This window comes from Mya arenaria, chromosome 4, assembly GCF_026914265.1.
Source record: "Mya arenaria isolate MELC-2E11 chromosome 4, ASM2691426v1".
Taxonomy (NCBI): Eukaryota; Metazoa; Mollusca; class Bivalvia; order Myida; family Myidae; genus Mya; species Mya arenaria.
In genome coordinates this window covers 23891361-23905990 of record NC_069125.1, presented here as the reverse complement: position 1 = coordinate 23905990, position 14630 = coordinate 23891361, and the positions used below count along the sequence as shown (strand labels likewise).

Genomic DNA, 14630 nt, shown 5'->3' with positions numbered 1-14630 from the left:
GCATATTGTTTGTGGCTAAAATGTTGATTAATATCATTTTGGGTTCATATATTGAGATAAACAACATATATGAAGAAATTTAATGTCTTTGATATACAAGAAAAGAAACAAGGTATGTAACTCAAACTTTTTTATTGTTTCTTAATCAACATACAAACAATCCATTTTAAAATGGGTGACATGAAAAGAGGAGCCAATGCCCATTAAAATGGTATGCGATATGTTGGTATAACTTTATTGTCTTTAGACAAACAAGCCAAATCCAATGTCACATTCTCGTCTTTTTCTGTTGTCACTGTCAGAAACTGTACAGCAAATTCCAATCATCAGTGTTTCCCCGTGTAAACCGGTCTACACACAGAAATATTTAAGAAATTTTATGCTTTGGTATAAAGAAAATACAATTCCGTTCCGAAATATCACAACATGACAAACGCACTGATTTTATGAACAACAGTGTATCAGTCTTCAAACTAAATCCACCTTCGTAAAACGCAGCCATTTTCCTTACAAGCGCTTAGATGATGATAATAAGCAAGTTTCAAGTTCCATTTTTATCATATGGCATATAATATGCATGTGCTATCACAAAACAATGTAACATATTTCAGTTGACATCATAAGGACAACACGAACTGCCAGCTTCCACCATCTTGGAAATTGTGCATGATATTTTTTGTTGTTGTGAAATTAGCATTAGGTTAAATAACACTAAATTTTATTTTCTATCGGAGATCGAAAAAACTGGCGGCGGAAAAAATAAAAATAAAGTTAGGAATTTGAATCTTTTTCTTCTTTGGGTTTTGCAATATTTAGGTACGGCGCTCCCGTAAAACGAAAAATAAAAAAACTCTGGCCCTATCCATTTATGGGAAACATACGGAACTCCATTGGGGCCAGATCGGGGCTGTACAGGGGATGTTTCAATATATCGAACTCACAAGACTTAATTTCCAACTGCTTGGACCCTGCTCTATGCCCCGGGGCATTATCCTGGTGGCAAATTATGTGGGGAAGGTCCATATTAGGCTGTTTCTTATGTGCATGAGATCCCTCCTCAGCAGCAGTACCTCGGAGTAATATTTGTCATTTATGGTCAAACCTGGAACACTTTGTTGCAGAATCATACCCTCTTGATCCATGAAAAAAAAATACATTCGCTTTTCCAAGGCTTTTTTGCACTCTAGCTTTCATTGACGGGGGTGTTATGGGAGTTTTCCAGGAGGATTGTACTTTGGTTTCAGGGTAATAGAGCCACGTCTTGTCTGTTGTGATTATGCGACTCAGAAATACTTCTCCCTCCATTTTATAATGTTGAAGAAAGACAGACGAACAGCCCACTTATCATTTCATTTCTACTTTTTTCAACACATGAGGCACCTAACGTGCGCTTACTTTGGACATTCTTAGTTCATTTGTTAATATTTCATGTACCGTAGTCCTTCGTTTAAGTTCAAGGTCTTCTACTTGCTTCTCACTGTTGCTCACCTGTCTTTGTTGATCAGCTCATGACTCCTTCCATGTTTGAAGTGTCCAGTCCTGTCATCATCCTCAATCGACAGTCTCCTATTCCGAAAACGCTCATGCCATTTGTAAACAAATGTTTTCCCGCAAGATGATAAAATAGACGACTCTTTAATAATTAAGTTTCAGAGTTTTCTTCAGTCCAACACAGTATTTCACCACACTGCGCAATTCAACGTCACCCATTGACGTCATGGTCTTACAGTTTTTTTCCGAATGATGTTGCTAAGACACAATCAAACCCTAACTACAGCTTTCACAATTTATGGAAATGACATCAAAATGTGCACCTAACATGACATCTTTTGGCGGGCAATTTGCCATTGATGGAGTGATAAAAACCATGATGGTTATCCAGTTACTCATCAAATGTTTCTGTTGATCGTTATGAAATTTGATCATGTTATTTGTATGAAAAAATGTCTCTGATAAGTATAAATATGGGTCCTCTTGGTTGAAAAACTAGGTCAATAGATCAAATTTTAGGTTTGCAAAATTGAATTTCAAATTTAGAAAAAAAATCAAGATCAATTCAGCATGGAGGCATTTGTGTCTTGTTAATGAAATGGTTTACAAAAAGACCATCCCTTATTTCTGTGAAAATGAATTAAAAATAAAAGATCATGAAATGTTTAAGTTTGAATTGTTTTGCCAACATTGGAGCAAAAAGTACTCTTACTAAATTTTTGCTCGCAGTGATTATTTCCCTTTGTTGTTGAAGGCATTCTGACCACACGATGTATTTTCGCATGCTGCATATATTAAGGGGGAGAAAAAGCCATTGAACAATTTTCTTCTTACACCGAGAATCCAAATATTTTGGGCGTTGTCATCACACAAGTGTTTTTTTTATTGGCAACAGGCTAGCATTATCTGTTCTTGACGGATTTCTTTGTCACTGTGGGCTTCTGTGATTTTCTGTATAATGTGAGGCTCGTTTGCCTTCTAAATCGGCCATGGTGAAATTCAAGTCCATTCCTCATGTGAAAAAGTATTTCACTTCAAATTATGATACACATCACATACCAAACTGAAAGACTTGTGATCATTAGCCATTCTTTGAACTAAAAAAGTACCCTCTCAAGGCTAAACAATTGTGCAGAAGTTTGTATGAATTTCACTAAAATGTGGGTAATGTGCTTGCAATAAACAAAATTGTGGGTTAAGGAACAAAAAATTGGCCATGAAACCTGTCCAGGTGAGTTACAACCATGAAGTTTGGAAAACATACTGGCCGCATACATTTTTCAAAATTTATAGAAAAAGTCCGCTTACCAGACAAAAGTTGGTACCTGAATCAGTACTTTTTATTCTAAATCCACCATTTTGTTTGCCATGAAACATTTTTCTCACTGAATGTTTGCATGAAAAGAAATTACGTCCTCCCCCTTGATATATGCACAGCACATACAGTATAGGTGGTTGAGTTTGGGCAATAACTTTGTCCTATGAGGGGGAACTTGGCACAGGCCCCTGGTCCCTTCGTTACAGTTCATCACTGAAGGGACCCCCGCCCTCAACAATTATTGGACCCTGCACTTTATAGGTAAGGTAATATTATATCTCTTTCAGACTATGCGAATGTCCGTCGGACAGTCGGACATGTCCGGTATATTTCCATTTTGACCGGCGAAACTTTTGTTTTGGTCGGTCACAATGTCCGGTGAAAAATTACAGTCAGCACCGTTTAATTTTCGGAAAATTTACTTTCAGTTTCTAAATAAATGTTCAGAGTTATTTTTAACTATTATATCATGATTATTCAGCGTGTTAATCCGTGTATCACTATTTGTAAACCCCGTTTCGACATGTTTCCGTAAAAGCCGATAAAACGCGTAAGGTTCCGATTTCAGCTCGTACTCTAATACCTTTATTTTACGGAAATGTTCGGAAATTACAAAATTCCGTATGTATTTATTTTCGGCGAAGTGGTTCCCGGCAATCGTTTTAATTTAGATATGATGATTAATATACCGAACTTTGCCAATAACAAAAAATCTACTTTCGTTTTTGCATAAATGTTGTGCCTGAGTTTGACTTGTAGTACAATTCGTTACATTTTATAACCGTGCTGTATCTTTAATTTAAAGATGAATTAAAAGAGTAAGATCTAGCTGTTCCATGGGTAGACGAACCAGATATGAGTTTTTTTTGGGAGGCAAGGGAAGAAAAAAATTATGACATAAGATCCGAATATTGATTTTTTACATGATATTTAGCTTTTTTGTAATTTATTATAGAACTGTAAGACAAGTCTAACCAAAAAGATCTAAACCTGTTATAATGGGGATTTACAAAACTTATTTAAAAAAGAGGCTTAAAATCAAGGTTTAAGCTGATGTAACCGAATACTGTTTGTAACATTGCGACAGGTAAAAATTTGTTGCGACAGGTAAACTTAAGGTGTTTACCTGTCGCAATGTCCTGTGAAGAAGAAAAAGTTTTCGCGTTGTCTGCTCTTTATTATCTAGAAGAATTTTATTTTTACCCAATGAATAATTTAATAATCAGACTTTCCATTGAACTACATGTAGACCATTGTAATTTACAATCTTATCTTTTATGTGGTTAGTGAACACATCTTATATAAACAATACTTTAACTCTCCACATAGATGGAAAGCAATGTTGTGTTGGATGGAAATGGAGACATTGATTCTGTAGGCTTTTGATAGTGTAGTATACCAAATCCTCATAGTTTATTGCAGTTATATATTTTATTGTATGGTGCGCTGTCCGACCTTCCTGTTTCTTACACTAATGCTTGTAGGGTCAAAACTCGCTATGCCATGAGGTTTCCTGTGGACTTATCGAAAATCTTCTCATCTCACACCGCTAGGCCCAGACCTTTAATTATTTGTTACGAGCATCATATAGTAGTCCTCAACCAAGATTGTGCAAATTACGCCCCTTGGGTCAAATTCGATCCCACCCTTTTTGACCTACTGTCTTATTTTTGAAACTACAGCGAAGAAATTTTGGCCATGTTCACAATTCTGTAAACAAATTACAACCATGTTGTGGTTGGATGACCTGTTAGCTTCTTATTTTTGAAGCTACAGCAATGAAATTTTGACAATGTGGATTGTTTTGAAAACAAATAGCAATATTGTCCTCGGATGACTGTGACTTTTTGGCCCCTTTTTTTTTAAAGGTGTAGCAATATCATTTTGACCATGTGTTCAATTTTGAAAACAAATATCAATGCTGTGCTTGGATTACCTTTATTGTACCTTTTTGACCTTTCCTATTTTTGTAGCTACAGTTTGGAAATTTGGATTGTATATACAGCTTTGAGAACAAATATGAAGCTATATTGATTACAAAGGTTAAACACTTTTAACCATGACCCTCTTGTTTAAATTTTAGATGTAGATTTTCTATGCATTGCTGTAATATATACCACAAGAAGGCTCAATATACTCTGTGGTTTAGAGAAAGCTAGCTGAGATATAGTAAATCGCCAATGCAAGGTGCCTCAAAAATCATACCTCTGACGTGGACAGTTCTGGGGTATCCAGGGATTGATGTACCTCTGACGTGGACAGTTCTGGGGTATCCAGGGATTGATGTAAATTGGCAATGACAAAAACCTTGGAACTGATGTATTACCTAAAAACAATTCTAGATTACGCAATTTGAGGGAAAAAATAAAAGAATGAAAGGATCGAGTTGTCATAGATAGGAGCAAAAAGTTAGAAAAGTAGTTAGTTTTTCTGAATGATGTTTCCAGATTAAATCAGTCTGATGTCTGGCATCCAATGGCTGCCGTTTGTCAGTGTTATTGAAGGGACTTGAACCATCACTTAACCTGATCAATCACACTTGGATGATTGATGACTTCTCTTATGTAACTATGCTAAAGATTAGTAAATAAGAAAAATAGTTCCAACTTAATTGAAAAATAGTTGAGGAGATTGATTATCAAATTGCGCTTAGTAGTATATTAAGTTTCTTTGCTGTCACTTTCTAACCATTCAATTAGGAAATAAAATGATGGTAACTCAAATGTATAACTCTACTAATGGCATTGAAATGATGATACTTATGTAGTAACTTAATGTGATCAATATAATAGAGTTGAAGAAACTAGATAGACAAAAGTCATGAACTTAATGAGCAATTAAAGTATCAAATAATGCTTTAATTGGCCTCTGTCCTTATTCTCTGTCCTTTTTAGCTCACCTTAGCTGTAGGCTGAGGGTGAGCTATTAGGATCAATTAATGTCTGTCGTCTGTTGTCCATCTTCCATCCACAATTAATTTGTTAAAACTCTAGTGGTCACATTTTTGCCTCAATTGTCACGAAACTTGGTCAGGATATTTGTCACAGTAATTACTCGGATGAGTTCGATTATGGGTCATATTGGATGAAAAACTAGGTCACATGACCCAAAAATCTTGTTAACACTCTAGAGGTAACATTTTCAGCCTAAATATCCTGGATATTTGTCAGAAAGGTTGTTTCGTTGATTTCTAGCTCAAGTTCAAATACATGTCATCTGGGGTCAAAAACTAGGTCACAGAGCCCAAACATGGAAAAACATTGTAAACACTCTAGGGGTAAGATTTTCAGTCTAAATATCCTGGAAATTTGTCAGAACGGTTGTTTCGATGATTTCAAGCTCAAGTTCGAATATTGGTCATCTGGGGTCCAAAACTTGGTCATCTCAGAGCCCAAAAATGGAAAAAAAACTGATTAGCACTCTAGAGGTAATATTTTCAGCCCAAATATCCTTGAAATTTGTCAGAAAAGTTGTTTCGTTGATTTCTAGCTTCGGTTTGAAGTTCAAATATTGGTCACCAGCTACACGTACATGTACCAGCTATACGTACATGAACCAGCAACACATACATGAACCAGCTACACATACATGTACCAGTTATATGTACATGAACCAGCAACACATACATGAACCAGCTACACGTACATGTACCAGCTACACATACATGAACCAGCTACATATACATGTACCAGCTATACATACATGAACCAGCAACACATACATGAACCAGCTACACATACATGTACCAGCTACATGTACATGAACCAGCTACATGTACATGAACCAGCTACACATACATGAACCAGCTACACGTACATGAACCAACTACACATACATGTACCAGCTATACGTACATGTACCAGCTATGTATACCGGTAGCTGGTACATGTACTTATAGCTGGTACATGTACATGTAGCTGGTTCATGTACGTATAGCTGGTACATGTACGTGTAGCTGGTACCCATACATGCACGTTCAAACTTCACAGCACATGGGTGAAGACCTTCTTGCTTTGATTGTGTGGATAATTCCCTAAATGTCATTGGCTATATTTAACCACAAATAAATATTATATAATTATACCCTGAATTTCATTCAATACAAGGTTTCTAAAAGCTGGCAATATGCTGGGTGGACCAATTCTGAACTTGCTGGACGGATTTCAGTAACAAAAAATGGCCTAAAAATCAGTCTGAAATTTGTTCATTTTTTTCAATTTCAGTCCTAAATGGATGAGTCAGTAAAAAAATGTAGATATTGTAACACACACAGTTTGACATTCACACATCTGCAAATACCTTGGGACATCATTGAGTGCGATATGCACTAAAACTCTTGTGTCAACAGTCTGTGTTAGTTCAGACTTCACTGTTTTTACTTCACCAAAGAGATATGAGTTGGCCCTCTTTTTCTTAATTTTCACACTTTTGCTCCAAAGAGCAATTATCTTAAAGAATGTCATTGTTAATCCAAAAAAGGCCATAAAATTAATTTTCCTTGTCAGGATCTAATTCTATAGAAAATCAACAATGACATGCTTGAAGAATTGCAGAGACTGACCACTGAGTGTGCCGCTTACGTCATTTTAAGAAATATTATAAAAAAAAATCGTTCTCGTGATAATAAAAAAAAAAGGGTGATCACCTGCAAAAATTCTTTCCTCATGTACATTTCACTCGTGGCCACAGACAGATTGTGATTTTATACTTTCATAGAAGCCCTGATTCAATATATAATTTATTAATATTCACACAAGTTTAACGAGGGCATTGGAAATTAAGTTTAGAGTGAATAAGGTGAGAATAGCATCTGAAAGCTCTTGCAGTTGCTTTTAAAGCATAATGTTCAGGGATTAAACTACGACAAGACGGGAACAAAAAAATAGCCTTCGGAAAATTGAAAACAGCTACCTTCATGACTGTAATTACTGTTAATAAACACTGCACAACGGTGTGTACGTATAGCGTTGACTTGACGTTGAGCAAATGATAGAAATAAATTTGGTGTATGATATTTTTATAACACGAAGTATAGTGTCAAAAAGATTAACAAGATAACGTCGGTAAAGAAAAATCACGGCAATGAGCAAAATCCTCAAAAAAGGCATGATTGGTAGTGTAGTGCAGAAACGCAGAAACAGAAGTTCACACATTGTAAATGACCATAAGAATTCTTAGTATGCAAACTTCCATATGTGTCATTCAGTTGGCATCTACCATGTTCTAGACTTTTTGGGTTGAAATGTTTATACGATGCTTAATGTTTTCTCTCAAATATCACTCATAAAAATACTGTTATTGTCAGTATTATTGTGTCTCTAAATGCATGCAGCTTGCATTGTGACTCTGTAACAGTCTTGATATTGGCTGTAGTATCTTTTACATCATCCACAGTCATCAGCATAAATGACAACAAAGTAAATCCTGTCATAAAATTATAATTGTATTGTATTTCAATACCTTCTTACAATTCAGATTGTTAAATCAGTTGTACAGACGGATAAAATCTGTATCCTGTATATTTTTTTGTTACTATTTATCAAACATTCTGCCACAAATACAGAGCAAACATGATATATGTTCTGCAATAATCACCAAGTTGCATGTTGACTTGTATTCAGGACTTTAAACAGCTACGAAAATGGCATAAATCATGCTAATTGTTTATTAAGTTCTGTAAGGAGTTCATTCAATGTCTGAAAGATTTGTTAATGTAGTTGCTTAATGATCATGTGTCCATGAAATCTCCATCTCAGATGTTGGAAGAGATGCTGGACCTTAATTGATGCATTGTATGGCACCGTTTCCAGACAATGCCTGAGCAGACTTTTTAACCCAAGGTGGTTTACGTGATTTTCAGTGGTGTGGAGTAGTGTTTTCTTCCATTATTTCCGAGTTTGCAGTGGAACCAGGGTGCTAAAAATATTGCCTTTGAAATTAAGACATTTCTTTTATTGGAAGGATTGGAATTAATTGATTTATAATTTAAAATAAACATTGTTTACAGTACTAATGATAGGTTGTAGCTAAATTATAATTGGATTTTTGAAGCTCTGCCTTATTATGCACATGTGACAAAGATATATTTTATCCAGAACTTCTAAGATGCTTTTAGCTGTAGAAATTATCTACATGAGCACATGACCAATGGAAACTTTTTCATCCACATGCATCAACTGAAAGCTGCAATTTGCAATTTGACTCGAACAGTTACGTTGGATGAGGCTGATTGAATCTTAGGAAATATCTCACTTACTTCAGTTGGCCCTTGCAAGAATGGTGGCAGTTAATGGTAGAAGGTATTTCTCAATTTTTGATTGTTTTTTTCAAAGCCTGAGGAAATACTATTTGATAATTTGTGGTAACTGTGAAATGGGAGCAGTCTAAGCACAGCTAGACTAGCTGTGAAGAAACTATTGACCCTTAGGGAACTGCAAAGACATCTGTGACAATTTGTCCAATGTCGATAATTGGCCAACAAGTTCTTTGACAGTTTCAACAGGTGATTGAGAATGCTGATGGACTAGGAACAATAGATTTTGATGGTAACAGGATCATTGCCATTGATTAACGCTGATTCATTAAGGAGGTTTCTAATGGGTACATGCATTAAACTATTGCGATGAATATCAGAGGGAGTGGGATCTGGCACGAATAAAATATAACAGTATGATGCACTCTAACAGTATGATGCACTCCAGGTGATTAACAAAACCATCCACAAACGTTTCAACATTAGTAAGAGATTATTAAAGGATATTAATTATAAGTGGGATTTAAGGATTTTTCTAAGTTCAGTAACTGGCAGCAGAAGTTCTGGCAGCGGGAAAGTCCAACATGAAAATGTCACTGGTAGGTAAAATATATGATCGAATATTTTAGCTCATATTTTTATGAAATCATTTAGCGTTATATAACATTTAAGTAGATCTATATCAATAAGTTACTCTTGTTGTTGTTTTTTACATATGTGTGTTATTATCTGAAGTCTTTATTATTATTAATTATTATTGATAATAATAATAATAATAATTATTATTATTATAATTGTTATTATCTTTTTGGCATATTTGTGATATTTAAATAATATCCAATATATCCACATGTCTATTCAGTTTCAGTAGTTTTTAATTATTACTTTTGAGGCTGTTCATAAAGTATGTGTTTATAAAACAAAATAGTTATGTAATATTGATTTAACTTTTTATGGAATCACCTTTTCAGATTATTTAAGAATCAGATTGTGCAGATTATACCCATATCTATTCTATTAAAGGTTGCGAAGGAAACTTGAAGGTTTGAACACAGAGCACTTTTAAAATGTTAGGGGTTATAAAACAATTTAATTGAAGTTTGCATGATAATATTTTTTTTTAAATGGGACAAAAATCAACATAAATTGATATTTGAAAAACCTAATTTGTCTTGAAAGATTGTAGAGAATTTTAATTTTATCATAAACATTATAAGAATTTTAGTAATATAGAGAAACTCATGGGCTAAAATAGCAAAAATTAGGTATAAAGTTCGTCCAATTCTGGCTTAAAAGAACAAAAGGTTTCTGACAGTGTATTGTGGTTTCTTATTATTAAATTTGCATTTTGATCCTTTTAAAATAACACCGAGCAAAACCCAAACTGTTCTACTTTTATAATTAATTTTTAAAATCCCAATTATGAACAATTCCAATTATAAACTCCCTTCTAAGTGTTTTTTTGAAGAAAATAACTATTTATATAACTCTTTTTGAAATTGTCAGAGACATATAAGTATTTTTGCATTCTCTTACCAGAATATTCAGAATTTGAGAATGTGAAAAATATGAGCGGTCACTTGAATAAAATGATTTCTTTTGTTTTTTGGTGACAAAAGGTGCAGTATATCAATTAGCAATATATGGCCTTTGAACTTTATCTTTAATCTTGTAAGCCAACAGTTTAAAACAAGTCATTGACTAAAGATGTGTAGTAACAATATAGGTGATAACAAAAGTTTTTTAATTTCCGAAATGTTGACGTACAGTAAATAAAACATTTCGTTTAACATAAAGTGGACCAAGATAAAGATTTAAACTTTTAGGGTCGGTCATGAACATTTTGGCCGATTTTTTCATCATGTTGTGAATTGTATTCTTATATGATTGCTTGTGAAAAAAGCAGGTGAATACAATCCGATATAGTAGTTAATAACTTTTATTCAAAGACATCCATCCCTGTATTTTTCTTAAGGTAATGTGGATAATAAAAGAATATGAAGGACGATTGAGGACTTTTATGGACTCTTTACCTAGTATTCTGATTTATGAGAAAGTTGAGCAAGTTGTTGATGATTTACATAATGTCATCAGTGTAGGTTTTCACTTCCGTTGACAGTTTCAGTTGGATATAAAGTTTATCTGATGGAAAATGAAAGTTTGGAATTTTGTTTAAAAAACTGGTTTACAATAACATCTGCGAAATATGAGGTGAGGTATTTCAAATATTATCTCCAATAATGTTTCAATGGCTCTGAGTTAGTTAAGACTTTAAGTGGGCTTCAAACAGTTTTGAGGAGTACAAAACAATGATATATTGTATCTTGATATATTTAATTTCATTTACCTGCTAAAAAACAGTTGGTGTTTTTTTTAAAAGAATTAGTTTTAGACAGATAAGATAAATTAAGAAAACTAATTTATATAGCGGAATATATTTCTTGTTATAAAACATGTTATGGTATATGTAAAGAGGAAATAAGATTGTCACATTACCATATATTACCACTAATGTAACACTGGCTGCATACCTTTGTTTTTAATATAGTAAAGCTCTCAAATTTAAAACTGAAATATGGTTAACATTTTCATTGTCTTTTTTTTTTAACTCCATCAGTAGAAAATAAAGAATATGAGCATGTTAAAATAATTTATTGCAATACTGTTGCAGATACATTAAAATGGTTTAAATATGTAAAGATAAAGAAGGCAGAATTACAGACTCCATCCCCTGATGCACTTCAAGCTGTTTATGTTTCCAGTGCAATTGTATATATCCCTGTTACACCTGCCAACACCTCTGATGTACCGATCTTTGTCCCTTTTGCATTTATTCATGTTTGTTATGCACCTATACATGATCCTGATGCACACACACACACACACACACGCACACACACACACACACACACCTGTCAATTATGCATCTTTTCACATGTATGATGCACCCTTACATGTCACTGATGCATTTATTATGTCCCTCATGCAACCATTTATGTTGGTGATGCACATATACATATCTCTGATACCTAAGTTATCTCCCTTATGGATCTATTCATGTTTGTGATTCACATATAAATATATCTGATACCTAAGTTATCTCCCTTATGCATCTATTCATGTTCGTAATTCACATATACATATATCTGATGCCCAAGTTATGTCCCTTATGCATCTTTTCATGTTTGATATGCATATATACATATCTCTGATACCTAAGTTATCTCCCTTATGGATCTTTTCATGTTTGTGATTCACATATACATAAATCTGATGCCCAAGTTATGTCCCTTTTGCATCTATTCATGTTTGATATGCATATATACATATCTCTGATACCTAAGTTTACTCCCTTATGGATCTATTCATGTTTGTGATTCACATATACATATCTCTGATACCTAAGTTAACTCCCTTATGGATCTATTCATGTTTGTGATTCACACATACATATCTCTGATGCCTATGTTATGTCCCTTTTGCATCTATTCATGTTTGATATGCATATATACATGTCCCTGAGGCACAAGTCACTGTTCCATATGCTTCAAATTCATGTTCCCTGCCCCTGATGCACATTGTAATGTATCTTAATCCTATCTATGCCCCCTTTATGACATATACATACCCCCCAATGCACTTAATCCATGCTCCATGGTTCATCTATTGTACCTGATGCGCCTATCCATGCAAGCCTCTTGTTACCAAATTTGAAACAAAATAATATGAAGATGTTACACTGACAAAATATAATGTTTTTTGTCTTGGGAAATTTTAGAGAGCGGCTCTGAGGCCAGATTGTTTGTCCCAGGATTCAGTAGATCTACCAGAAAAAGGGAATTTCTTCCTTTTCTGAAATGTTTGGTTCTAAAGTTTTAACTAATATAATTGAATGTCTTGCCTATTTGCAGTGTCCAGTCTGGTCAAGCGTGTCAAACAAGAGCGAGGGGAAGATGTATGGCCTTCTACTTGAAAGCGTTCAGTTTTATGTCATACGGGACTGTGGCGAGCATGTGTGGAAGGCCATTCTCGAACATGCAGGTAGTTGGTTCGAGTCAGATTGTCAAATGGGGATCTAACCCAGGATACTTTCATTCTGAATTTTATTCACCAACCACATGGCCATGTCTGATTGGTTTTTATTTTGAGACCTCCAGAGCCCCAGTATGATCTTCTCCTAGTTTTAAGTGTTATACCAGCCCCACTCAGTACACTCTGTAATTCAACTATATTACATTTGCATTGTGGTTAATATACTGTTTTCAAAGAAAATGCCTTCTGCTGAGATAATATGTTATTGTATATATAGGTTTTTATTATATGTTTTTTTTAAAGCAGAGTCGTTAAAAAAAGAATAACAGGGCAACATTTATGCTTATGAGTGTTATGGTAACAATATCTGGAGCAGTTTTAAAAGATAAATCCCTTGAGCTTTATGATATAAGCTTAAGTGTCTCAGAGGGTTCCAAATGATAAAGAACTGGAATGGAAAACAATTCATAAACTTTAAAATCAGGTACATTGATTTGTGTGTTATGGAATGTATGTATGAATGAATGTACAATCAGATCAAGAACATTCGAAACAGATTTTTTAAGATTGTGTGTAATAAGAAGAGTATGAGACATGAAAGAGTAACAGCAATATAGATCTGGCCGCAAGTTAGTGATGAATTGCTGTACAACAATCATTGATCTTAATGAGTATTCTAGTAATTTGTATAATGTGGTGATTTTATCTTGCTTATTAAACACTTGCAAGTAATTTAGGCTCTAATGGCCTATGGGTTATGTAATATATCAAGAAAACAGTGTCCAGAGTGCATTAATGTGTATGTGTAGGCTTAAATGGTCGACACACAACGCCACAAGACTGTCAACAAACATCACACTTATATCAAACTACTTTCAATTATTTAATGATGAGGTACTTGCTTTGGCAATGTCTGTGACATTAATGGTATGCATTCCAAGCACCATTCACAGCATGTCTTCCCAACATCATTTATTGAATGCCTGCCCAGCACCATTCTCAGTATGCCATCACAACATTGATGATAGTATGCCTTCAAAGCATCATTAATTGCATGCCTTCACAGCATCATTCATGGCATGCTTTTACAGCATCATTTATGGCATGGCTTCACAGCATCATTCATGGCATGCCTTGACAGGGTCATTTATGGTATTCCTTCACAGCATCATTCATGTTATACCTTCACAGCATCATTATATGCATGCCTTCACATCATCATTTATGGCATGGCTTCACAGCATCATTCATGTTATGCCTTTACAGTGTTATTCATCGTATGCCTTCACAGCATCATTCATGGTATGCGTTCACATCATCATTCATGGCATGGCTTCAAAGCATCATTCATGGTATGCCTTCACAGCATCATTCATGGTATGGCTTCACCGCATCATGCATGGTATGCCTTCACATCATCATTCAAGGTATGCCTTCACATCATCATTCATGGTATGCCTTCACCGCATCATCCATGGTATGGCTTCACCGCATCATTCATGGTATACTTTCACCCCATCAATCATGGTATGCCTT

General features: G+C 34.6%; 1 protein-coding gene across 4 annotated transcripts in view; it reads left to right on the top strand.

Moving 5' to 3' along the window:
* The window catches only part of LOC128231301 (soluble guanylate cyclase gcy-35-like), a 106416-nt gene that overhangs the window by 32892 nt on the left and 58894 nt on the right, over positions 1-14630 (top strand). For 2 of the 4 annotated variants that reach the window (XM_052943941.1, XM_052943938.1), the window contains exon 2: positions 12974-13103. In XM_052943941.1, the coding sequence (XP_052799901.1) occupies positions 13016-13103 (88 nt within the window). In that variant the 5' untranslated portion in view covers positions 12974-13015. Of the gene's footprint in view, positions 1-9405; positions 9662-11132; positions 11274-12973; positions 13104-14630 lie in introns of those variants that run through there. The other 2 variants (XM_052943940.1, XM_052943939.1) reach the window with 2 other exon arrangements.